A 27,126-nucleotide genomic window follows, 5' to 3' on the forward strand; every position below is an offset into this window, starting at 1 on the left:
GATTTGAAGGTGTGGAGTGTGTATGACAGGGGGTGGACAGGAAATGCTCAAGAGGTCTGAGAACTGATAGAATATGAATCCCTCATGCTCAGACTGACTTCTTCCACTGCTCCAAATCTATACTCCAACCCAGTAGGGCCTAGCTCTGTGGGCAATGATATCCCAAGCAGGTGGTACAGGATCTGGGCTGCCCTTTGCTTGGCTTGTGGGATATGGAGCACCCTGGATGTGATCCTGACCATTCTGGTGACCAAAAAGTTCCTTCTGTCATTTTTCTTGAGACCTGAGCCTCAGAGGCTTGAACCTGGTGGATCATCTGTGCAAAGATCTCTTCAGCAACAGGATTCAGGATCCTCCTGCTACTGGAGCCCTGAACCTACCTAGGGCAGAGGTCACAAGTGTCAGAACTCATGGCACAGGCTTCAGTACAAGAGAAGCTTCAGGCCAGACCCCAATCTCTGTTTGCTTTAAGACCAGTTAGGCTGTGGAGAACTCTGGCCCACAGGACTTGAGAAAAGCTAGCTAGGAGTGTGCTTCTGCCCCTATTCTCCTTGCAGCAGGTATTGCTGAGTTAGGGCAGAGGTGGGAGGATGAGGTATGAGAGACAATGGAACAGGGTAGTTATTGATGCCTAATCAACTATTAAACTAATTAAAACAATTTAAACTGTTAAGAAAATTTTCGTGGTTTTATTGTATCATGAGGCATTGAAACATCTGAACAAATCAATATCTGGGCGGTGAGGCAGCTGCTTTCTCCTTCACGTCTTTGGGTTACTAGAGCAACTTGTCAGTAGATTAAAAAAAAAAAAAAAAAAAAAAAAAGACAACCTTTTGCATTACTTAAGTCTTTCCAAGGCATGCGCTGGTACAACACAAACTTCTCCTGTCAGATGCATCTAGTCTAGTGTCCAAACATCATGCACAAAACCTTGGTGGCAGCAGCGCACTGCGCCCACTCCCACTGTGGCCCTGCTCATTTGTGTATGATATTTGGAGCATCTGGAGGAGTGTGATAGTATTGGGAAGAGGAGGGAGGAGGAAACAGCATGAGTGCCTGGCCAGGAGGAGGTCAGCCGAAGTTGTGCAGGGCAAGCCTGAACATGTCATTGGTGCAAACCCAAGCGTCGTTGATGTTCTTTAATAGGAACATCTGGTGGAACCCCATGATAGGGTCTTCATCAGCCTGTGAGGAGAGAGAAAATGATTCAGTGGGAGGACCAAGGGAAAGAAAGTTCAGTGGTAGTGCAGTAGGGTGGAGAATGTGAACTTCGGATCAGACCCTTTTGTCCTAGACTCATATTCCAGTATAACTAATGGGTACTTGTGAATGCAAATTGATATACTGTATGAAACACTGCACTGGGCACATAAAGGCCAATAGATGGCAGCTCTCACTGCCATATGCATTAAAAATACAGATTGTTTCACCAGTTAGCTTCAACAATGGAGTAAAGGATATACCTGCCTTCAGACCCATATCTCTGGGCACAAAAGATCAAAATTTTAGAAGAATCTTATAGTACTTACCATGTGATTTACAATACTAAAAAAGGGCAGTCTTAGCATTTGATAATGCCATTCAATTCAATCTGGAGAAACTATTGCTAATACTGACAGGGGCTGAGTGAGAAAAGGCTTAAAACTGAGTTCTGGGGTTGTGGGTTGTGACTCAGTGGTAGAGCACTTGCTGAGCATGTGTGAGGCACTGGGTTCAATCCTCAGCACCACATAAAAATAAATTTTAAAAAATAAAGGTTAAAAAACTGAGTTCACAATGGTTCACAGCTCTACAGGGGAAAAAAAAACAGCATAAACTTGGGCAATCTGTTTCCTGTTGTATAATATATAACAATGCAATGGAAAAAGAAGTGAGAAACTTATAGCCAAAATGCAGAAAACTGGGATGAGGCCTAACTAAATTAACAGTCCAGCTAATCACTGCTGTCTCCAACATCAATGGTGTTTCTGAGAATTAATGTCAACAAAGAAGCAAATCAGTCACTGGGAACTTTAGGTTGGACAGAAACATCATGAAAATCAGAAACCAGGTGGGAGGGGGCACTGTTTACCACCCCCAACTAAGAAAGTAGGCATTGAGTGTCTTGGAGATATCTCTTCAATCCTGAGAGCCTAATTAGACACAAGCTCTGGGCAGAACATCTTGGACAGACACAAGAAACTGACAGGAAAGTCAGAAAGCATGTATCTCAGGGTCCACCGAGGAGGCTTAGGATATTCCTCCCTCCACAACCACACTGGACTTGGGAAGTCCTGACCTAACTAGCCTTGGAAAGCATGTGAGCCTGTTACATTGAGTCCCACCATGACATACATATTTCTAGGAGAGTGGGACCTGGCCAAGGAGCAGTTAAGTTTTTTTGTTTTGGGAAGAGTATTATTTTTTTTAATTTTTATTTTTCGATTCCAGGATTGAACCCAGGGGTGCTTTACCGAGCTACACCCCCAGCCCTTTTTATTTTTTATTTCAAGACAGGGATACACTAAGTTGTTGAATTTAGCCTAAACTTGTGATCCTTCTGTCTTAGCCTTCCAAGTTGCTGGGATTACCGGTGTGAGCCACCATACCTGGCTGGAAGAGGTGTTTTGAAAACAGAATCTGTTGGAGCGCCACAGGTTTCTTCAAGAGTTACTGGTGGTCCGATGGGCCAAAGGAAGGCTTTGACAAGTTTGACAAGTCTGGTTCCCGCCCAATACTGGGGACTGAACACAAAGGTGCTCTACCACTGAGCTTCACCTTCAGGCCCTTTCAGTTTTTATTTTGAGAGTTTTACTAAGTTGCTCAGGCTGGCCTCAAACTTTAGGTCCTCCTGCTTCTATCTCCCAAGTAGCTGGAATTATAGGCATGTGCCTCCATGCTGGACAGAATGACAGGTCTTGAGAAAAGGAAAGAAAAATGCAGGAGTTCCAGAAATTTGCTTTTCTATGCAGATGAGGAGCCAGGTCAGGTAGCAGCAGCACAGGCTTCAAAAGGGCACTGCCCCTTAGCATCCAGCTGGCTAGTCTAATACCTTGAGGTAGTTCAGGGGCTCAAGGGCTTAGCACCATAGCCCAACTCTCCTTCTATACCTTTTGTCCTTTTTCTATAGACTCTAGATCATTGTTCTGTTATAACTTTGCAATAACAGAAATGTTCTGTATCTGTGCTGTTCAACAGACTATTACTAACCATGAACACTTGAAATATGCCTAGTACAACCAAGGAACTACATTTAAATTTTATTTAATTTTAATAAAATCTAAAATTGCAGGGCTGGGGGTGTGGCTTGGTAGTAGAACTCTTGTCTAGCAAGTGTAAGGTCTTAGGTTCAATCCCTAGCACCAAAAAAAGAAAAAAGAAAAAAGAAAAAAAAAAAAAAAAGAAAAGAAAAGAAAAAGAACTATGCAGGTCTAGACAATCACTTTATCTGGATGTTCCTTTGATAAGTAGATCACATACACAGGAAAGGCAGGGGTCCAGAGTTCTGCTCTATTTGCCCACTACTACTGCAGCATTGTAGCTACCTTTAGCTGGCCCACAACCATGCTGATGATGCAGCTATCTGGCGTGGGCTGATGGTCCTGCGCCGTAATGCTGTGCTGGATTTTCTGGAACGGAAGGCTCTGCAAGAGAAAGAATGGTCCATGGGTTGAGGTCAGAAGGGGCAAGGAAGGAGCTGCCCACATGCCAGCTCTGGCCCTTACTTACAGACAACTTCTCCACAATGGCAGCTTTCCCCTGGAACTGCTGTCCTTCCCACGTAAGGCATGATGCGTCAATCTAAAAATGCACAGGAAACCCAGGGTCAGGGCTTCAGTACAAGGAATATCTCTAAGGCTCTAAAAAAGGTCTTGTTTGGGAAAATGAGTCCACACATCAGTCTCCCTATCTGCAAACAGGGGGACTAAAAGTAGTCCCAAACTTTATAGTATTGACAACTTTTAAAAATTACACCCCATTGGTCCATGGGCCCAGACTCTAAACTCCTATTTAACAAAATATACTTATTGAGTTCATTTTCCATTGTTATTCAAGAGATCATATGGCCTCTGATCTGCATGGGCTCCTGGAGGGTCATATGTGGCTAGTGCTCAGTTAAAAGCCATACTGATGCATGGTCAGTAAGCGTCAGCCCTGGAGACGTCATAAGAAATGACTCGGGCTGGGTATAGTGGTGTTTGCCTATAATCCTAGTTCCTTGGGAAGCTGAAGCAGGAGAATCACAAATTCACAGTTATCTTGGATAATTTAGCAAGACCCTGTCTCAAAAAATTTTTTTTAAAATATGGGTTGAGGATTTAACTCAGTGCTTGCCACCTAGCATGTGTGAGGACCTGAGTTCAATCCCCAGTTCCACAAAAACAAAACGAAATTTAAAAAAATAAATAACTTGGAAAAATCCCATGTTCATTACCATCTCAAGTTTTGTGACTGAATTCTACTGTGGCCTTTCTAGGTAGCCTTCTGGGTATTCATGGGTCAGGGAGGGATGGAGGCTAACAAGGCCTCTCAGGGGATAGCCTGGGACCCTAGACTACCACCAATAGACAAAATGCCACATGTAATCCATTATCTTAGCCCTTTGATGCCCCAAATCTTCCCTTTCTTCAGAGGCAGAACTCAAAAAGGTCTCTGCTACTTCCAGTGATGACATTAGGCAAGTTACTTATTTTTCTGAGTCATAGTTTCCTAATCTTCAAAGGGGAAATGTGCTAAGGATTATGAAACAATATATATTAAGCACTCTTTTAGGACTTTGCTAAACTCTCTTTTCTATGTCAGACCTGCTTTAATTAAGAGTTGATACCAGGGCTGGAGATGTAGCTCGGTTTCTAGAGTGCTTGCCTTGCAAGCTCAATGTCCTGGGTTCAATCCCCAGCATCACAAAAAAAAAGAAAGTGCAGGTATTTGGGGCTGGGGATATAACTCAGTTGGTAGAGTGCATGCCTTGCAAGCACAAGACTCTGGGTTCAATCCCTAGCACTGCCAAACAAACAAACAAAAAAGTTGATATCAAATATGCATTAGACCCTGGGTTTGATCCCCAGCACTGGAAAAGAAAGTCTCTATTTGTAATGACAATCATCTTAATATTTGTAATATTTATGCTGGATTTGGTCTTTCACTGGTAACAGTCCTTTCTTTCTTCTAAAATTTCTAAGTGTTCCCTGATTTTTTAAAGTAGACAAAAGAGATTTTGCCCACATCCTAACAAGCTCTGAGGCTATGCCTGAATGAATCCTGTTGCTAACTTTCTGGGCAGACCTGCTAGCATCCTGGGCAGATCTGTGGCCTGATAAATTGCATCTCTATGATTGAATTTCAGGCACGGTCAAGTACAAGTATAAATGAACACCATTAAAATAGTAGTAAACAATGCCTACATAGAAGGGTTTCGTTTCCCACATGCATTCAGGGGTTTTTGGCTCCGGGGAAGCTGAACCTGGGGTCTCCAGGAGAGCTCAGCTTTGCCCTGAAGACGTTCATGGCTGCTGCCTCCAGAGAGTACCATGAGCCTGAGCCTCTGCCTGCTGCTACCCAATCTGGAACAGAGGCACTCTCAGGACCATGTGTCCTGGTAAGGTGCTGGCCACATGGAATGGTAAGCCCAGAACCCTCTGTCCAAGACAGTAAAATCCCCACTCTTATGGAAGATGACAGAAGGAAATGCGTGGATCAAGTAGTTGAGTCAGGGCTGGGGAGATAGCTCAGTTAGTACAGTGCTTGCCTTGCAAGCACAAAGCCCTGGGTTCGATCCTCAGCACCACCAAAAAAAAAAAAAAAAAAAAAGTAGTTGAGCCAGGTCTTGGTTATATATATGTTTGTAGACAGACACAATACCTTTATTTTTTTATTTTTACACAGTGCTGAGGATTAAACTCAGTGCCTCACACATGCTAGGCAAGTGCTCTCCCACTGAGCTACATCCCAGCTCACTGGCCCAACATCTGAATTGATCCCCTTAAGTTCTACTCTGGTCATAAAGCTGGAAACTTACATAAATTGCGCCTAGTTGGGTTCTGTCATTATCAAATAACTGGTAGTAATGTTGAATGAAGCTGGATCCAATCTGCTCCCAAATTGGCTTGTCTCCCATTCTGGAGCGTCACTGAGACCTGCAAGATCAGTGAGACAGAAAGGGAAGTGTTTGTATTCCAAGATCAGGAGGTAGTCAGCCATTGACCCCTATCCTTCCCTGGCCTCCTTGCACAGGGAATTCTTTGCTGAGGTCTGTTCTCTTAAGGAACGTGGAAAGGTCCTAGAGATCTGGTAGGAGATCTGTTCCAAGCTAGACCAATGCTGGAATCCCAGAGAAGGACGAGAGTCAGTCCTTCCTTTGAGGAGCTCCTGGTTGATGAGACAGAGGGGTTCCAAAGTTGTGGAGCACACAGGATGGGTGTTGAGGGTAGAGCCCTGAGAAAGGAAAATCAGACCAGATCCTGCAAATTCCAATAAGGAGTAGGCCCTTGAAGGAGCAGCTCAGCACTTGCTCCAGCCCCCTGTTTTCATTTAATCCTTTCAACAACCTAGAGCCAGAGTTACTGCTATCCTTCCTACTTCACAGACCAGAAATTATTGACGTCTATGTATGGAATGTTTCAATTGCAGACCTCAGGCCCCAACAATATCCCAGGGTTTTGTTGGCAGGTGGGGGAAGATCCAGTGAGAGTCGGGGAGTGATGGCTCCTCAAGGCCCCACTTCTGACAAAAATAGCAAGTGACTCTCTAACCTTAGCCTCAAGGGAGCAGTTGGCATCTATAAGGTTAGGTGATACCTGATCTGGCCCTTTCTGAGGCACATCTCCATTGATGAGGATGACTTTTCCCTGCCTCAGAGCTGAGGCCATGAGTTCAGGGGATCAGAGTAATGATAGCTCTTCTACGGAGAAGGGAAAAGCATGTCATTTCTTTACATCCTCCCATCCCAGCACTGCCTTCATACCTATGGGGTCTCTTAAGGGGAATCCCCTTTCCAGTCAGATGATAATCCCAAGGACTCCGAACAGAAAGCCCAAGCCCCAAGGTAAGAGGGCCACTCAGGCTTTGCTAGGCTCCTCCCAAGTAGGGGGTCCACATTTCCCTGCAGACCCAATGTTCTGTAGTTGTTTTGGATGTAGAGGAGCATACCTCCATCCTGATAATAGGAGGTGGGTTCAATTCCAGCAGATAACCATGACATCAGTCACTACCTTAAAGGGAGTTCTTCCTCAGCCTGCCCTATAAAATGGGAATCCTAACCCTAATGTTGCCAATGGTTGTACAGCTTCACTTGGTAAGTCTCTTGCTCAGTGTGGTAAGAACTGACTTGCTCCAGTTCCTGTGACCTCACCCAAGGCCAGAGGAGCCAGCAGGTAGCAACAGTCACAACATAGTCAATCCCCCAGCCTATAACCAACAATCCAGTCAATAAGGATATAGGAAACTAAGCCAACTTTTAATTTTAGGTCCCCTAGGAGGTAGTAGCACTAAAAATAGAAGCTCAGTGCTGAGATGACTAAGAAATGTCCAGGATGGTCTAAAAAAAGCAGAGAAGAAAGCTTGGATCTGGCCACACCTATACAGGAACAGAAGGTGTGTCCCAATTTGTACCCTGCCAAGAAAAAGTCAACTAGTGGGAAAAGCAGAGGACCTACATCTAGTCTCAGTTGTTCTCTTGGGTACTTTTCCAAGGGATCAAAGGCTGTACCCACAGAAACACTCAAAGTACCTGAGGCAATAGCATAGCACCACCCCCAACACACATTTTAGTCTCTCCAACTAGTATTCACTGTGTTTCGTTTACTCAGTTGTGCCCCAATCCCATAGCATCCCCCAAGATGCCTTGCCCAGTGGGTAGGGATAAGGCTGTCGGAATGAATTGAGCCATCTCTCCTACCCCAACCCATAGCAGGGTTGGACAGTCTTCAGGGAAGGTCCTAGAAAAAGTGTATGCCAATCAGAAGAAATAGTACCAGCAGATATCTGAGGGCATGTAAACAGAGGGCAGGGAACCAGGAAGCTGGAGATGCAGGGAGGAGGACTAGAGCTGGAAGTTGATCCAAACACAAGACAAGTGATGCCACATGGTAGGACACAGAAAGTGGGGGTGTTTTTTTCCTTTTCTAGTATTGTTCTTAATGGTATAACTTTCTAATACAAACTACTTGACTGGAGTAATGGTATAGGAATAAACGAACAAAAGGGCTCTCTAGTCTGGTGGGGCAGAGTGATCTCTCCAGAAAGTATGAAGAGGAACCTTCAAATCTATATGGATTGAGGCCTTTTCCTGAAAGATGGAAAGAGCAGCCCCTGAAGACAATACTAACTTTGTTCCAGGCCTACTTGACCTTCAAATTTGTTTATTTCTATGTTGTGATCACAATAAACATGTGGTTGGATTCCACTGTCATTTTCCCTTACAGATGAGCAAACAGGTTCAGCAATGTGGGGAGGTCTTGCCCCAAGCTTGTCCAACCCATCAGTATTAACTCTGTGGTTTCTAGTCAGGGCTAGCACTCGTTCTCTGTGAACTTTGCATTCCCAAGCTCTGAAACACAAAGCTGGTCACATTCCTATCCTACAACACTCTCAATCCTGGTTTAAAGACCAAATCCCCAAAACTCTGCCAGTGGTCATCCACGGTCCACTTGTTCCCATCTTGCAACCATTTTCTCCTACCTTGATCTAGTCTCTCTCTCTCTCTCACACACACACACCCCATAACTTGTCCAGTACTTGCTCACCTGGACTTATGCACAGGTGAATCTCCTGCCAGTATACCCTCATCTGCCTGATCAGTTCTGGCTCTTCCCCCCAAATCATCATTTGGACCCTACCTGTTTAGGGACTCCTTCCTTGATCCCAATATTGACCTCAACCTGTGTGCAAACCCTTATTAACACACAGGCCTTGCTCCTCTGCTCAGAAGCACTGTGCCCTGGGCTGTGGGTGTTACAGAAGGAGGGCTGGTAAGCCCTGACTGCATTCCTAACACATTTACCATGGAAATAAAAGCCTGGAAGGAAACAAAATACCAAGGCTCAGAGGCAGCCTCACATCACATTGGGGACTGACCTTCATCCTGATGGCTTCTCCTACAGCTCTTCTGAGAGGCCGCTGACCACATCACTTCCTGCTTCACCCCAACCGTCCGCAAGCTGACAGGCCAGACTCCTCGAGGAGCTATCACCCACTGAACATCAGCCTCCACTGACCCTTAGGTCTCTGTGGGTGCAAAGACCCTCTGAGAATGTCTCAAAAACCATGGTCTTCTCCCAAGAAATGTGCAGAGGTAGGGTTGCCCCAGTCTTATGAACAATTTCAGACTGTTCTGACTCCCTAAGGTTTAGTTGCCATTCCCAACTGCCCAACTTTGTCTCCTGCTGTCCACTCCCCTCCCTCTTTGGCAGCCACATTAGGCATTTTCCTGTTTCTGGAACATGCTGATGCTTTCCTTACCTAAGGGTTTTGCGAATATTGCCTTTTCTATTTGGCTTATTCTTGCCCCCACATCCCTAGCTCCGTCACAAATGTCAATAAAATATTACCACCTCAACACTTTACTGACTACCCAGTCTAGGTAGCTGTCCAGATACTCATTTCACCTCCTGTACTGTTTTCTCAGCATCACATAGATTGTCCCACTTACATACCTGTTTATGGTCTGTCTCCCTGATCAAGGACCACCTCTCTAGTCACCCCTGTTCCCATGGTGCCTGGTTCAACAGTAACTTTTTGTTGACTGAGTACATAAATTCATGGGAGTCCTTGTCTGGAGGACTGAACGCCAGCAAATCCTGCTCAATTTAAGTGGCCCAGTGACCCACTTCCCCTCCACCTATACCTTCTAAGTTGCCAGAATATGATCATTTGTCATCCACCCAGTTATCTGTCTATGGAGTAACAGGTGGGGCTTGACCAACAGTCTCACTTGAGGTCCTGGTTATCTGAGGAGCAGCTGTGGCTGAATAGCAGGCACACCTCAAAGACCTGGCCTTATGGATGTGGGGAAAAAGGCACACTCATACATTGCTGGTGGAGTTGCAAATTGGTGCAGCCACTCTGTTTTTTCTTTTCTTTTTTTTTTTTTTATTGTAAACAAATGGGATACATGTTGTTTCTCTGTACATGGCGCAGCCACTCTGGAAAGCAGTATGGAGATTCCTCAGAAAGCTTGGAATGGACCCATCATTTGACCCAGCTATTCTACTCCTTGGTTTATACCCAAAGGACTTAAAATCAGCATACTACAGTGATGCAGCCATATCAATGTTCATAGCAGCTCAATTCACAATAGCTAGATTGTGGAACCAACCTAGATGCCCTTCAACTAACGAATGGATAAAGAAACTGTGGTATATATACACAATGGAATATAACTCAGCCATAAGGAAGAATAAAAAATTATGGCATTTGCTGGTAAATGGATGAAGTTGGAAAACATCATGCTAAGTGAAATAGGCCAAGGTCAAAAAACCAAAGGCCGAATGTTTTCTCTGGTAAGTGCACGATAATATATAACGGGGGGGGGGGGAAGATAGAGGGAAGAGAAGAATGAACGAACTTTGGATGGTGTAGAGGAAAATGGGGTGGGAGGGGGATGAAAAGATAGTAGAATGAAACAGACAGTATTACCCTATGTATATACATCAATTACATGAATGGTGTGAATCTACATCGTGTACAACCATAGAAATGAAAAGTTGTACCCCATTTGTGTACAATGAATCAAAATGCAGTCTGTAAAGATAAAAAAAGATTTTAATTAAAAAAAAAAAATTCCTGTTTAAAGAAAAAAAGAAGACCTGGCCTCTAGCCTATTCCACCTCTCCCTTGTTGTGTGACCCTCTGACCCTGTCTCATTAGCAGTTATGGGCATGTGAGAGAAATAACTAAGGGTCATAACAGAGGACCCAGTTGCGAGGAGTTATCAGTTCCCAGGTGAATACTAGGTCAACAATAGGAAAAAGATCTGAGCCTCCTGCAGGGAGGCCCCTTGATCCAGGAATGGCAACTGCCTAGCCTACCACCCCTCTGCTTCAAGTCTGGAAAGATGCCAAATGACTGGCCAGACAACACTTTCTGAGCTGAACACCTGAGGTCTAGGTGCTCCCAGCACTGCATGGGCCGATTCCTCCTCTTCTGCCTGATTGGAGGCCTCCAGAGACATTGGGCTGCTCTAATTGATCCACAAGTAGAATCCTGAGACCTGCATTTTGGTCTCTCTGCCCTACACTTGCAACTCATTTCTCAGGTGGCTCAAAAGATCTCTGGTGCCTCAGTCTTCCCAAACAGCTCCCATATGTGAACTGAGAGCTTCATGCCATTAACTTAGTAAGGTACACAGGGAATTAGTTTTCCTAGTAGGGCCTGAGGTCCCTAAGTGACCACTCCTAGTTTTATTTCCCCAATACTGGGGATTGAACCCAAGGCTTTGCACATTCTAGACAAGTACTCTACTGAGCTACATCCCCATCTCTAAGTGACCACTCCTGTGATCTGCCATTACCATGCCTGGCCAACACTGCTGTGACATCCCCAAACTGAGAACAGGGGAATAAAGGAGCAAACAATCCACAATAGGTAAAAGGAACATGTCTTCTAAGCCTAACTCTTCCACATGTTCTCTCATTTGAGCTTTAAAACAAGACCTGTAAAGCTGGTATGAGTATCTTCACTCAGTAAATGAAGAAGTCATAAGGTTAAGAAGCAATTTGAGCCAGGAATAATGGTGTCACGTGCCTGTAATCCCAGCAATTCAGGAGGTCAAGTTGAGACAGCAGGATCGCAAGCTCAAGACCAGTCTGGGAAACTTGGTGAGACCCTGTTGCAAATAACATTATTAGGGAAAAAAAAAAAAAAAAGGACTGGTGCCAGGCACAGTTGCACATGCCTAAAATCCCAGTGGCTTGGGAAACTGAGGCAAGAGGATCGCAAGTTTGAAACTAGCCTCAGCAATTTAGTGAGGTCCTAAGCAACTTAACAAGACATGGTCTCAAAAATAAACAGGATTGAGGATATGGCTCAGTGGTTAAGCACCCCTGGGTTCAATCCCTGGCACCAAAAACAAACAAATAAAAAGGGCTGGAGATGTAGGTCAGTGGTAGAGTGCTTGCTGAGTATGTGCAATGTCCTGGGTTCAATCACCAGCACTGTGAAAAAAAAAAAAGGAAGGAATGAAGGAATTCAAGACCACACATACAAGGTCTCTGGCAGTTAGCATTAGAATGTTCATGAAGATGACCAGGACTGGAATAGATGAGAACCAATGTGGGATAGCAGAATAGCAAAATAAGGTGGTAAGGAACAGAGCCCAGGTCTTTTCTTCCCCTTTGAAATCAGCAAGCTCCATATACCTCAGGATGGAAAATACCTGAGCACATGCTTGCCAGGTCAAAGCAGGTTTAACATAGAGACAAATTTTTAGACCTGAAATCACCTGCAGGCAGAATGGATCCACCGAGAGACCCTTTAAGGGGCCAGCAGGCCTTCTAGTTTCCATCCTGGGGAAACCAACTGGCACCAATGGAATTGTGGAGGCTTTAAGAAACAACCACTAGGCCCAGTGGCCTATGCCTGTAATCCCAGTGATCAGGAGGTCAACACAGAAGGGTGCAAATTCCAAGGCCAATCTTGGTAATTTGGCAAGACCCTGTCTTAAAATTTAAAAATCAAAAAGGACTGGGAGTGTAACTCAGTGGTAAAGCACCCTGGGTTCAACCCCAGTACCAAAATAAAAATAAAAATAAATAAATACATATATAAATAAATAAAAGAGAAAAGAAAAAGAAACAAGCCCACAAACAGCCAACCAACCCAGGCTGGGGATACAGCTCAGGGGTAAAATGCTTGCCTAGCATGTGTGAGGCCTGGGTCTGATCCCCAGGACAACAAAGAAAGAACATTCCGGAATTCTCACAGTTTACTGAGGATACGGAGTTGCCTAGGCTCCCCAAACAACCCTTTCTCAGGAGGATGAGGATGACAGTGAGGTTGGGGGATATGTTCCTCATCTCTAAGGCAGCCCTGTGTCTAGCCTAGGGACTTACGGAGTCAGCACAAAGCAGGTACCACCAACAAAAAAGAAGTAAGGGGCTGGGGTTGTGGTTCAGTGGTAGAGCGCTTGCCTTGCATCTGTGGGGCACTGGGTTCCATCCTCAGTACCACATAAATAAATAAAAGACATTGTGTCCATCTACGACTTAAAAAAAAAAAGGAGTAAGGCCAAAGACAGTGAAATGAAGTTCTCAACCATTTGTCTGCCAGCAGTGGGAAACCTGGGTCAAAAAGCAGGTCCACCTTGTGTCCTTCTTCGCTGCTAAGACAGTTCCTTAGCCATAGCCAGAGCTAAGCAAAGCATTCTGCCCAGGAGCATGCACTGGGCAGACATGACAGAGTAAGAAGAGTGATGGTAGCACACAGGCCTGATGCCCAGAGAACTGACCAGAACAATCATTCACATGGCCTGGAAGTCATCCCAGGGATAATCCACAAACTGCTGCCTCCCTTAGGGATACAGAAGGTTCCTCTATCTCTCCCCCTGCAAAGATGCCCTATGGTTCACCATTCTAGGAATTCCTGCCACATAGAGTCAAAGCTGGGAAAGGAGTAGATAACTTAAACTGAATTCAAAACTCAAACACCTTCAAATAGCCCACCTGAAAAAACTTAACATAAAACAAAAAGCCCAGCACAAGATTCAGCTCCATATCAGCCTAAAGAAATCCTGTCCAACTTCCAAATCCCATCTTGTGGAAGACTTTTTAGATCCACTCATCTATCTTCTAAGGACCGTTTCTCTGTCCTGGAGGCCCTGTTGAGATGAGGGGAACTAGATTCTAAAACAAGCAGCACTGGTATTTCTAAAGTCCCTGCTGGTCAGGTGAGGTGGTACATACCTATCATCCCAGCAACTTGGGAACAAGGAAGGAGAATCACTAGTTTGAGGTTAACCTATGAAACTTAGTGAGACCCTATCTCAAAATAAAAAAATGAAAGGGCTGGATGTAGCTCAGTGGTAAAATGTTGCCTAGCATGTATAAGGCCCTGGGTTCAATCCTCAGTACTGCAAAAAATAAAAATAAAAATTCCCTGTTGGCTCCTATACACCCTTCTAATACCCCAAGCAAGGGCCATTTGCTGAAAGAACACCCACAGAGCCTCTATGACTAGGTCTGCTGAACCTTCCATCCCTAGGGAGGAATCCTCTCTCTCATGCTGGAAAGATGCCCTGACGGGCACTTGAATCAAGGTGACCATAAGAGTCTCAGTAAAAAGGGAAGAAGCCACACACCCAGGGGACCAGAAGACCACAGACAATGCTGGTGAGATTCCCAGTCACTATGAAAACACTCATCAAAGACTCCTGGGAGACCAAAGACAAGCAGACTGCAACCCAACAGTCATAGCAATTTGGAGTGGGGACAGCCTCACTCAAATCTTTGTGGACACACAATCCAGAGGTATACCTCCCTCTGCAGTGTCTGCCAGACACAGGAGAGGAAGGCGGATCCACTAAGTCTTTTCTTTTCGGTGCTCTAATCATTCAAAAGCCTCCTCTTCTACACATGATTAAGGACTCCTGCGGGCGGTTCTCTTCAATTAGGCCCTCAGCACATGATACCAATATTACTCTGTCACTCCAACATAGATACCTCCTTTCCCCAGCACCAGGGCTAGGTAGGTTTCATTTTTCATTTTATGCTCAAAAGAGGACATGCAGGGAGGGCCAAAGAATAGTTGCTGAAAAAATAAATAAAAATAAAAAGATCATTTAGAGAAAAGCACAGGGGGAAACAAAAACAATCCCTCAGGATCACTGCCAACAGAGGGAAAAAAATTCATGTCAGATACTAATGCCTCAGTAAGGGACCCTGACATTTTGACATAAAGTACCTTCCAGTTCTAAAATTTGAGAATTCTGTATCTCCCTTAAATCATTAATCCCATACCAATTCACCAACTGCAAAGAACAAGAATAGAGCAAGACCTGGCTCAGAGAGAAATGTACTCCTGGTCACTAAGGGACAAAATTTTTTTTTCAGTATTGGAGACTAAATCCAGGGCTACCACACTAGGCAAGCACTCTGTCCCTGAACTACATTTTTATTATTTGAGACAGGGTCTCAACTGATCTCAAACTTGCCAGTCTCCTGCCTCAACCTCCTAAATAGGGATTACAGGCATGCACCACTGTGCCCAGCTCCTAAATTTTAAGTTGAATGAAAGTCAGGCATCTTCACACCCTGCTCCTTGCTTGTACAGACATATCCTGACTGCCCCAAGTCTGGTCCCACTTTCCAAGTCAGTCCTACATAAACAAAGGGCACAGATAAGATCCTGAAGAACCTCAGAGTTCTCAGAAGAGAATCTAGATGGCCTGCCAAGTTCCAGAAAGGTCAAGGACTTCTAGGAGTCAGGTCTAGCAATGGCCAATTCCAGACAAAAGTTACAGGAAACTGGATTAGAGTAAGAGGGAGGGAACTGAATTCCTCCTACTCCTGGGTAACCTTGAAAAAGGAACAGTATCTTTTTGACCTTAAAGGGTCTGGGGTGTAGCTCAGTAGTAGAGTGCTTGCCTAGCATGTGCAAGGCCCTGGGTTCGACCCCCAGCACTGAAAAAAAAACCCCAAAACAAAAAAAACACAAGTCCTGCAGTGAAATATACAAATATATTTTACAAACTAATATACAATATACAAACTAATCCATAGCTATAAGCCTACCTCACCTGAAACCTGTGTACTTAGAAAGCATCAATAAAATCCAGAGGTTCTTGAAATAACTCTAGTTCTAAGAGATCCTACCTCATTAACCCTACACATGTTCTGTGGGTAGTTCCTTCTTATTGTCCAATTCCAATGGCAAACCAGGTCTGTTCTGAGCATACTGAATGAACCTGATTTCCCAGGGCCAAGATGTGGATTAGAAGAATTGATTCCAGAGATGGCATTTGCTTGCTGAGGCCAAGTCTACAGAGATGGAGCTGCTGTGGTTCCTTCAAGAACTGTGGCTCAAAAGCTGCAGAGAAATCAAGGCTTAACAGATGATCTCTCCCCCAAGTTCCACGGTTTTCGCTGTACTAATTCCTAATTTATCACTCAAACGAAAGCGCCTTTTCAAAGCCTGACTGATAGTAACTATGTGGCCAGATACAACTCTTCTTCCAGAACGCTGGTACTATTATGGGGTCTCTGGAACCATTATTAAGGGCACTTTCCCGAGACCCAGTTGGCTTCCTGTCTGTTCACAGGCAACTCCAGCTGTTGGGACGCAAGCAATCATGGGGCAGCCTGGCTTTCTGCAGCTTCCAGCTCTGTTTCTGCCACTCAGGCTTCAAAAGGGCCCCACAGAGTCTGAATCTGAGACCTACAGCTCAAATGTACCCCACCCTAAAGATCCCTTCCACCGTGGTGTCTTGTCTGGCACTGGGTTCAAGGAACTCAAGCCTGGATTCTACTTCCTCTTGCACTAAACCCCACCTTGTCACCCCATTCTTAAGGAGTCATTCTCTCCTGCAGGGTAATTCTATGCTGACTCTAGGAGGTTCTGACGTCAGAACTGGACTGTGCCTAAGAGGTCTAACAAAGCCTTAGCGGCTCACACTTCCAACTTCATCTTTTTGGCTTCTTTCCTCCCTTCCTCCACTAATACAGCGGGCCAACACACCCATACCTGAGGCCTGGTGACTGAGCCGTACCACCACATCAGGTCCATATTTTCCCAAACTGGCCAGAGGTAAAGTCCCACTTGGAACCCCTCGCGACCGATTCCCCGACCCTGCCCTCCATGCAGAAGCTAGCATAGGTTCCACGAAGGGAGCGGTAGATTTCGTGCACTCTCAGCAGGCAGTCAGGTAGGGAGCGTTCACTTTCATCCTGGCAGGGCTATGATTGGGGGCCGGGTGAGAGTCTCAAGCCCCAACTGCGGCAGGCGGGCCCCCTTACCCATGCTGGCTCTGGAGTGAGCCGGGTGGCGCTGCCCATCCCCGGATCTTCGCAGGCGGGTGGCGGGACGTGGGGTTGGTGTCCGCCTGCTAGCCTGCCTGGAGAGCTTTCGGGATTCGAGCAGGCCGGGCCAGGCCAGACGGGGCGGGGCCCGGAGAGCCCCATCCAGATGGTCCGAACTAGAGAAAAAGGCCTGGCCACCGCACCGTACAGCCCGGATAGGCGCCTGTCTGGCTCTCCGCGTTCCCCGAGGCCACCGCCTCAGAGGACCGGCGGGAGGCGGAGCCGCGCGCCACACATGGCACGGGCCCCGCGCGGCTTCGGACCGCCGGGGGGGGGAGGGGAGGGGCCTCCCGGAGACTCGCAGCAGAGGCTCCCGGCGGCCTAGAGCGCTGCTCCTGCGGCCCAGCCCCCGCCCCGGCACGCTGGCCCCAACACTCACCCGAGGGGCTGGCACGATGGCGGCAGCGGCGGCGGCGGCAACCCAGCGCGGTCTGCGACCGACTGTCCCTTCCCCCCTGCCTTCCCTCGCCCGCCCCGCTGCACTCTGGGAAACGCAGTCCCGCCACTCTCCTTTCTGGCATTAGCACGCCAGGAGAAAACTACAGTTCCCGGTGTGCTACGCGTAGAGGCCCAGACACGGCCCGCAGCGCTGGAGGAAAGGCTAAGTCAGGGAGGGAGGCTGCCCCGGAGAGCCCCTGAGAATTGTGGTCCAGCGGAAGCCTCTGGAACACGAAGGTTGGCGCCAGGGTAGGGTCAGGGCTGTGTTGTCGCCTGGTCCCAGCTGGTCCGGCCCCGCCCAGGCTGTGCGACCGATGGTGGTTAGCCCCGCCTCTGTAGGAGGCCGGCCTGGCCCCGAGCTGGCCCAGGCGTCCCTCCCTGGGCCCCTGGGATGTTCAGGTCACGAAATCCCGCTCCCCTTTGGGCTCTGGCTGCCGGTTCGAGCTGAGCCGTGAGGACTTAAGCCAGCCGGGGCGGAACCCAGTTTTTGTTGTCCCACCATTCGGGAGCTCTGCCCCAGGGCCAGTTGGGCCTAAAGCTGGTTTGAAGCCGACTAGACTTTTTTTCTTGGGCGAATCTCAAATGCCCCTCAGGTGAGGCTTGTCTGGAGAAATTACTCACATTTGTACAGAGGGGTCTTCAAAACATTGTTTTTTTCTTTCCAACAGATAGGACAACTATGATTTTAATTTTTATTAAAAGAGAAATAACTGGCTCACCCAAAAGTTTTCTCAGTATTTAAAGGACTAGGAAATCAGTAAACCCTCCTCCCATCCCTTGCCCTTTACTTTCAACACACTTTTCACCGTTTCCCTGGTAACACAAACATCTGAAGGAAGGCCTGTCTTAAGTCAGGTTCATGCTGGGCAAATGGCTCTGCAGCCAACCTAGGAGATCACAAGAAAGGGAAATGGCTTTAAGCCTTCTATCCTGGTCTAAGGTCTCAGTACTCCTTCCAGTAGTACTCCTGTTTTGCACCTTTAGCCACCCTGGAGATGACTGGTAAGACCAAACTAAATTTGATTAAATCCCAGGACTGCTCAGACCACTTTACCTGACTAAATGCTTCTACTACTCAGTCACTGAGAACTCTCTTCTGTTACCCTGCTAGTGGTACACCTGCATCTGGGGCCTCCCTTGCTCTGTGAACTGTCCTCCACCTCCCTTGGAAATCAAAACAGACAGGTTGTGTGCAAGCAATCTGCAGACACCAGAAAAGGTCCAGGGAGTGCTGCTGAGAGATTCAAGAGAAACAGAGTACACCAACAGACATCCCCTTAAAGAACAGGAGCTCAGGGATACACTAAGGAGCAAGACCCAAGCCTGGGAAAGCCCCTCACTCCAAGGAATGAGAGTGGTGATATGTGAGAGACCAGTCTGGAAGTGCATAGCTATGCTTCCACCATCTGATTACCAGCCAGCTAGCCCTTGGAAGGCAAAGATCCTATCCATCCCCTAAGTGGGCCCCTATACAAACTACGCTGTATCCTCCTTCCCCACAAAAGACTTGTTTCCCATGTCAATGCCAAGGGACCAAAAGGGACCAAAAGGGAAGCCGACTAGTTTTAGGGCCATTCTAGGTCACAGCCACAGGGCAAATCCTGACAGGTGGCTTTGTTCATAAGTAAGAGAAAGAAGTCATATTATGGTGCCCCATCACTCAGTAAACAGGATAGCTTCAAAGGCATTAACCTCTCAATTGGTTTTGAGCTCAATTACTTGGAGCTATAGATAAAAATGTCACCCTTTCTCCTACAATATCCAATCAAAAGATAAAGGCAGGCAAAAACAGGAGTCAAAGGCTCACGAATTCCAACTCCTTAAAGCCCTCTGTGGAGTTAGCTCTTTCACATTGAAGATGTACCAAGGCCAAGACATCTATGCAAGAGTCCTAAGTATTGAAGGAGCCATGGCTGGTTCCAGCTGTGGTCTTCACTGGCTTAAGTAATTGCATGCACATGTGTACCTAACAGTGCCAGGCCTTAGGGATGAAATGGTGAGCAAACTTCAACACCAGCTGAAAATTTGAGGGAATTTAAAACTCTGAGATAGGCGGGCCCGACTTTATCTTAGATTTTATCTTATTCTCAGTTGCACCTTCTTGTTAAAAGGACATAAGGAGAAAACATGGGACCATTCGGTGCAGTTTCCAAATTCTTTGGGGTGAGCTGGGCCAGGAACTCTATGAGGACCTTGAGGCTAGGGTCCACGTGCTTAGGGTTACTTTATAGAGAAACCTGATTGAAGCATATCTACTCTCAGAGGCAGCCTTTCAAATAGGTCTTTCAAATAGGCCTATTTCCCCAAATTTCAAGGACACTTAGCTGAATTTTTATAAAAATAAAATGCCGAAACCCAAATAAAAACCTTACTTTTTGTTTAATCTGTTTTGCCAAACAAACACAGTGAAAACTTTAGTCTGACTAATTGTACAGAAAATAGAATTTGTAACCAGTAGCAAACATAACAGGATAAACCTAAGTCCCTGGCAAGCTGGATCTCCATCAGCAGGTCACCCAGATCCCCCATAAATGGCCTCATGGATGGGGTGGTTCTAGGAGACAAGAGGCACAGATCAACTAGTCCCCATCAGAATCACAGGCTGCACCTGAAAAGGTTAAGCATGTAAAGAAGAACTCATGTTATTGGATCTTTACACACAGTAGAGTCGTCTCTGATTGCTGGCAAACCTTAAGGTGTGGCTTTCCTAAACTCATAGTCTCTGGGCATCCCACCTGCATCCCTCCAGGGTAAGTTTCAAGTTCAGTGATTCTGAAGCCTCTGCTTAACTGGAATCTGCAACATAAACTAGGGAGAGAGGGTACACAAAGTCATAATTGCTGGTGTCACCAGTTAAGTCTGAGGCCCCAAGTGAGGGTGCCAGATTACCAGCAAGAATCCAGCTGCCCTAAGCCTCAGTACTGTCAACCACACTACAGGGGAGTTCAACATCAGCCTGAGGATTCCTAGGGCTGCAAGGGTCCAGGAGTTCTGCAGCCGCAGGGGAACCCATTCACATTCCGTGCTTCTTACGGATGACAGCCATGGCAAGCAGACGATCCTTCTCACGAAGTTCTTCGCGCAGCTTGGCTTCTGTAAGACGCAAGTGGCGGATGCTACCCTTCATCTCTTTCATCTTCACCTCCATCAGCGCCAGGATGTCCCGCTGCTCGTTCAGTTTGCGCAGGAGCTCCTCCTCCGTGGTGCCTGACGACAACGAGTACGAGTGATCGGAGCCAGTATCTGGAAAGCCCTCTTCGCCTACCACCACCAACTGGGGGCCCATAGGGCATTCCGCGGCCTCCAGCCCCGCTGTAGCAGCCTCCAGCTCTGACGCGGCAGCTGCGGCGGCTGCGCCCTCTGCGGCTGCAAACTCCACTTGCACTGTAAGGTCGATGGGCTTCACATCTTCTCCAGAGGGAGTGGTGGGCGCAGGGGGCACGGATCCCGGAGCCTGGTTGCTGTCTACAGCGGCCTGAAGGGTGAGGAGTACGGCCGCGGAGGCAGACACCAGGTTTGGTTGCAGCTGGGCGGTCTGGCCAGTGGAGGCGGATGGCGAAGGCTGTTGTTGCTGTTGCTGCTGCTGCTGCTGCTGCTGCTGCTGCTGCTGCTGCTGCTGCTGCTGCTGCTGCTGCCTGCGGCGAGCAGCCGCGGCCCCCGCGGGTCTGCGTGCTACTTTGCGCTCATTGACGCCGCGCAGTGGGAAGATGGTGGGGACGCGCACCGTATAGGTCTTGCGGCCGCCCTGGAAGTGAACGCTGCAAAGACGGTGGCCCGTGGTGGGCTGGAAGGTGGAGAAGCACCCACTGACGCCCGCACGGGACACGTTCTTAAGCCAGAGGCGCCGCAGTTCAGCATCCTTGGGAAACGTGTAGAAGTGCAGTGCCTTGTCCCGGTGCGAGTTGTTGTAGCAGCCCGGTACGCAGCACGTAAAGCCAGGCATGGCTGCGCCGCACGGCTCGGCCCGGCCCACCGGCCTCCTGATCTCTTCGACGGCCCGGTCGGTCGGCCACCGCCAGCCCCTCGACGGGCGGCGCCGCGCGAGGCCTTAGGTTGCCTCCCACTATTGCCGCCGGGCGCAGGCGGCTCGGCCCGGCGCCCCGTGCCCAGAATACGCTTCCCGCCGGCCCGCGCCGCGCCACCCGCCCGACCGTCCGCCTGCGCTCCGGAGTCGGCCGGGGGACGCCGCGAAGGACCGCCTGGAAAGGAGGACTACGCCCCCCACAATGCAACGCGCCAAAAGCCTCTCACTTCCGGGCGGGGGCGTGCTTAACTCCGGCGGCTTTCTCAGGACATCGCAGCAGTCTGCCTAGAAAAGGTTATTTTCCAGGCTTGGCTCATCCTTAGCAGACGAAAGAAGTGTGTTTGGGTGGAATACTGTCGCAGGAATTGCTACTTATAAGGACCCGGAATCCTAACGGGGTTGGGTGTAAAGGGGGGGGGGGTGCTTCAGCTGTACGCAAGCGCTATGGGTATGAGCCTACGGACTACGAATCCCGTGATGCTTCGCGCGAACTCTACGTCTGTGGCTCGGAGCGCCGCCTAAGGAAGAGGTCCGGTTACTGCGTATTCGGGCGAGGTTGTGCAACTTGCCAGAAGCTGTTCCCAAATCCTGAATGCCTTTTGAGTGGACCGCGTTCCTGCGAGGAAGAGGAGGAAACCTGGGCCTCGGTGGCCCGAAGGAGTTCAGGAACCACTTTCTCTGCCTTAGAGACTCTCTCCAGACAACCTGCTTTGACTCATTTACCTAATCTAAATCACTAGTAGGCAACTATTTGCAGTACATAGTGCAGGGAGTTGCAGGGAGCTAGAACGACCAGGCCTCTTCCTCTTGGAGCCTGAATCCCTAGAGGGATAAGGATCTATCTTTTCAATAAGAGATGTGAATGCTGTAAATGGATGGCTAGTCAGGAATAAATGTTACAAAGGAATGAACAAGGCAGAGGAGAAAATGGAAGGGGGGTGGTGGTCAGGGGCTACAAAGAGAACCCTTAAGCCCTTGGTTGGAATGGTAGCCTGTTTTTGCCCCTTAAAAGGCATGGGAGCAGACAGCCAGGGTAGCAGAAGTGCTGAAAGATACCAAACTGGGCCATGTTAGAGAATTTTCTTATTTTATTCTGCAGGTGACTGGGAACCGTTGAGGGGTTTTAAGCAAAAGGACATCATTGTAAACACTTTTCCCTCTCTACATCTTTGGGAGAAAATGTTTTAAAGCCTAATGAGTCTGTGAAAACGAGGGAGGAGCCAGACAATAGACTAGGATTACCTGCAAACTAGCTTTTCTTTGCAGAGTTCTCCATTTCTCCCATTTTTATCTTGCCCTTCTTCACCCTTTTTCCTGACCCCCTCCCCTTATGGTACTGGGAATTGAACCCAGGAATGTTATGGGGCACAACTGAGGAACAGACACATCACCACTGAGAAGTCCAAATCTGAGAGTCTTTATTAAGCCAGCCAGCTGACTGTCTCACACAATGCCCCCAAAAATGGCTATTGGGAGAACAGCCCTGACCACAGGGTTGTAGGGGTTCTTATACCAAAAATCACAATCATAAGTGCCTGTTGCTATGATTTGAAATTACACATTAACATCATGAGATCATCGACAGAGGGGAAGTGGGTCAAAATGACCCTTACCTAGGTACAAACTAAAGAATGGTTACTAACATCCACACAATCACTGTTCACATGGTACATTGTTTAGGAGCAATAGGAATCAAAAGAGCAATTTTTCTTTACATAGGAATTATCATTCTGTATTGTTAATCATGTCACACTAAGTAACTGACGATGGGCACAGAGGCAGGGTGTTCCCATGGGAGAAGCTTACTTCCTACATAACATGGAGTCTCAGAGCAAAATGGAGTCTGTGTCATTTCCCTTAGAGTCTGGCCTATAACAGTCTCATGGATGGGCTGGGGAGATAGCTCAGTTGGCAAAGTGCTTGCCTTGTAAGCACAAGGCCATGGGTTCCCAGCACCACAAAAAGCAAAAACAAAAACAAAAAAAAGACATTCTCATGGAGTCAGATCTGTCAGCTCATCACAAGGAACACTCTCTAAGCTGGTTTCAGACCCTTGTATTTACTTAATTTAATTTGTACTGAGGATTGAACCCAGTACAAATTATTACTATGCTATGTCCCAGCCCCCTTTTTTTTTTTAACTTGTTGATGGACTTTTTTTTTTTTTTTTTAAAGTGGTGGGGCTGGGGATATAGCTCAGTTGGTAGAGTGCCTGCCTCACATGCACATAGGTCCTGGGTTCAATCCCCATGCACCACACACAAAAAAAGTGCTGTGGAGTGGGGGTTGGGGAGGTTGGGAGGGGAACCAGGGATTGAGCTCAGGGGCACTCAACCACTGAGCCACATCCCTAGCCCCATTTTGTATTTTATTTAGAGACAGGGTCTCACTGTGTTGCTTAGCACCTGACTTTTGCGGAGGCTGGCTTTGAACTAGCACTCCTGCCTCAGCCTCCAGAGCTGCTGGGATTATAGGCATGTGCCACCAATGCCCCACCTGGACCTTTTTTTTTTTTTTTTTTTTTTTTTTTAATTCACTTTCATGCGATGCTGAGATTCAAACCCAGTGCCTCACACATGGTAGGCAAGCACTCTACAACCAAACCACAACCCAGCCCTGTCCCAGCCCTTTTTAAAATTGGATTTTAAGATAGTGTCTCCTTAAATTGCCCAGGCTGGCCTGGAAAATGCAATCCTTTTGCCTCAGCCTCTTGAATGGCTTATAGGAGTGTGCCATTGGCTCTTTTTATTTTTCATGTTGGGAGGGTATCCCTAAATTGTGAGACTGGCCTGGAACTTGCAGTCCTTCTCAGCTTCCTCAGTAGCTGGGATTAAAGCAACCCCAAACCCATACTTCTTTTTTGTTTATTGTTCTTTGTTTGTTTGGGGATACCAGGGATTGAACTCAGGGGAACTCAACCACTGAACCACATCCCCAGCCCTATTTTGTATTTTATTTAGGGACAGGGTCTCACTGAGTTGCTTAGCGCTTCGCTAAATTGCTGAAGCTGGCTTTGAACTAGCGATCCTCCTACCTCAGCCTCCTGAGCTGCTGGGATTACAGGTATGTGCCACTGTGCCCAGCTGTTTATTGTTTTTGTTTTGTTTTGTTTTGTTTTTTATCACAAAGGGGACTCAAGCTTAAAATGTTTTAGAAAAATACAGGACAATTTGGGGGTTAAACTGACTTATTTCCAACACTCGGACATTGGGACTGTGCCTGGCTTATTTTTTATTTTTAAAGAGTCTCATGAAGTCACCTAGAATGGCCTTGAATTTGTGATCCTCCTGCCTCAGCATCCCAAGTAGCTGGCATAACAGGCATGTGCTATTGTGTCTAAATGAATGCACACTTTTTTACTTGTTTAAATTTTTGTAAAATGTGTAGAGATAAAATCAGCAAAAGATCATCATATCTGTTATATATTTTCATTGTCTTACAGCGATTGATATGTTTCAGTTCCTACCTGTCTTAAGATTCACCTTGCTTAAAAAATGAAGAGACAGCTGGGCACTGTGGTGCATGCTTGCAATCCCAGCCACTCAGGAGGCTGAGGCAGGAAGATCACAAGTTCAAAGCCACCTTCAGCAACCTCAAGGCACTAAGCAACTCAGTGAGACTCTGTCTCTAAATAAAATACAAAAAAGGGCTGGGGATATGGCTTAGTGGTTGAGCACCCCTGAGTTCAATCCCTAGTACAAAAAAAAAAAAAAAAAAAGTTTATGAAGAATATTGAAGATTTTGCTCAATAAACTCTACTTTCCAGTACACAAAATCACCTTTAATCTACAATTAATCTTCTACACTCAAAGTATATCTAGGGAGTTGGAGTTGCAGCTCAGTGGTAGAGAATGCAAGGCCCTGTGTTTGCTATGGAAAGGCAAGAACCTCATCACATGTGTGTTTCCAATCTTGCCTACTCTATAATCTGTTCTTCACATGGATGCCAAAAAAAAATCTGATTAGGTCACACTTCTGCTTAAATCTCTCTAGTGACTTTCTAGTCCATTTAAAATACTTTCCAAATTCCTTCCTAAAACTTACAAAACCCTGTATAGTCTGGCTCTTGCCAATCCTTCCTCACTCCTTTCTCCTCACTTCCTCACTTAGACACTTCGTTTTTTGTTTGGGTTTTTTTGTTTTTAGTTTTGGGAACTGAACCCAGGGGTGCTTTACTACTGAGCTATATCCCCAACCCTTTCTCTTTTTTTTTTTTTTTTTTTTTTTTTTTTTTTTTTTTTTTTTTTTTGCGGTGTTGGGGATCGAACCAAGCACTCTGCCAAATGAGCTATCTCCCCAGCCTACTTTTTATTTCTTTTTTTGAGACAGGGTCTCACCAAGTTGCTTAAAGCCTGGCTAACTTCTGATCCTTCTGCTCAGCCTCCTGAGTTGGTGGGATTAAAGGCATGCACCATGGTGCCCAGCTGTTTATTTTTAGAATATTTTTTAGTTGTAGATGGACACAATATCTTTATTTTATTTTTATATGGTGCTGAGGATCAAACCCAGGGCCTCACACATGCCAGGCAAGTGCTGTACCTCTGTGCCACAACTCCAGCCCCAACTGTTTGTTTATTTTAAACATGTAGTAGGTGTAATGGCACATGCCAGTTACTTGGAAGCCTGAGGTAGGAGGATCAAGAGTTGAGGCCAGCAGGATACAGTAGCACACGTCTGTAATCCCAGTGACTCAGGAGGCTGAGACAGGAGGGTCACATGTTTGAGAACAGCCTCAGCAATTTAGTGAGGTCCTAAGCAACTTAGTGAGACTCTGTCTCAAAATAAGAAATAAAAAGGGCTGAGGGTGTGGCTCACTGTTAAAAGCATCCCTGAGTTCAATCCCCAGTATTCATCTCTTCAAAAAAAAAAAAAAAGTAGGCTAACCTGGGCAATTTAGCAGAACCGTGTCTCAAAATCAAGGGCTAGAACTGGGGATATAAGTTAAGTGGTAGCACTTACCATGTGCAAGGCCCAGGGTTCAATTTCCAGTACCACACACACAAAAGGAAGGTCTGGGCCTTTCTGAGTGGTAGGTAAAGCACACGTTCAAGCCCCTGGGGTTCAATCCTCAGGATCACAGATAAAAACAACTGGGGGGCTGGAGTTGAGGCTCAGTGGTAGAGCACTTGCCTGGCATGTGTGAGGCTTGGGTTCAATACTCAGCACCACATATAAAGAAAATAAAAGATCCATTGACAACTAAAAATATATATATTTAAAAAACCAAACAACTGAGTTTAGTTGTTCAGTAGGGACCATGGAAATGTGACTGTAAAGAGCTTGCAAGTTAAGTCAGATAGTCAGACATTATTGTGCACACCTGTAATCCTAGGTACTTGGCAGGCTGAGGCAGGAAGATCACAAGTTTGAGGTCAGCCAGGGGATTTATGGAGACCATGTCTCAAAATAACTATTTTTCCTTTTTAATTTTTTTTTCAAAATAATTTTTAGAAAAGACTGGGAATGTAACTAAGAGGTAGATCATCCCTGTAATCTCTCCCCCCTATCAAAAAAATTGTCAGATAAAACAGAGATCAAGCATAAATGACAAGGAATTTTTTTAAAGCAAGGAATATTGACATGCTTTTCTCTTTTTTCTTCTTTTTTTTTTTTTTTTGGTGAGACAGGGTCTCACTAAATTACCCAGGTTGGCTTTGAACTTGTGATGCTTCTGCT

The 27,126-nt window shown here is 46.5% G+C and overlaps 2 protein-coding genes across 4 annotated transcripts; both read right to left on the reverse strand.

Moving 5' to 3' along the window:
- Positions 1 to 667: 667 nt before the first annotated feature.
- On the reverse strand, positions 668 to 17,524 carry NUTF2 (nuclear transport factor 2). Of its 3 annotated transcripts, none has more exons than XM_079117854.1 (5): positions 17,368 to 17,524; positions 5,999 to 6,116; positions 3,709 to 3,780; positions 3,525 to 3,623; positions 668 to 1,185 (listed from the first exon to the last, which is right to left on the reverse strand). In XM_079117854.1, the coding sequence occupies exons 2-5, from the start codon at positions 6,095 to 6,097 to the stop codon at positions 1,072 to 1,074; spliced, it is 384 nt and encodes a 127-aa protein (XP_078973980.1). In that variant the 5' UTR covers positions 6,098 to 6,116; positions 17,368 to 17,524; the 3' UTR covers positions 668 to 1,071. The 3 variants fall into 3 exon arrangements, with proteins under 3 accessions (XP_078973980.1, XP_078973981.1, XP_078973982.1); XM_079117855.1 differs by lacking the exon at positions 17,368 to 17,524 and adding an exon at positions 16,926 to 17,241; XM_079117856.1 differs by lacking the exon at positions 17,368 to 17,524 and adding an exon at positions 9,055 to 9,482.
- A 2,262-nt stretch (positions 17,525 to 19,786) lies between these two features.
- Positions 19,787 to 21,749, reverse strand: THAP11 (THAP domain containing 11). Its single transcript, XM_079117853.1, has one exon. It carries the CDS (start codon positions 21,367 to 21,369, stop codon positions 20,440 to 20,442), a length of 930 nt encoding a protein of 309 aa, XP_078973979.1. The 5' UTR covers positions 21,370 to 21,749; the 3' UTR covers positions 19,787 to 20,439.
- Positions 21,750 to 27,126: the final 5,377 nt, after the last annotated feature.

Source organism: Sciurus vulgaris, assembly GCF_902686455.1.
Source record: "Sciurus vulgaris genome assembly, chromosome: 17".
Lineage (NCBI taxonomy): Eukaryota > Metazoa > Chordata > Mammalia > Rodentia > Sciuridae > Sciurus > Sciurus vulgaris.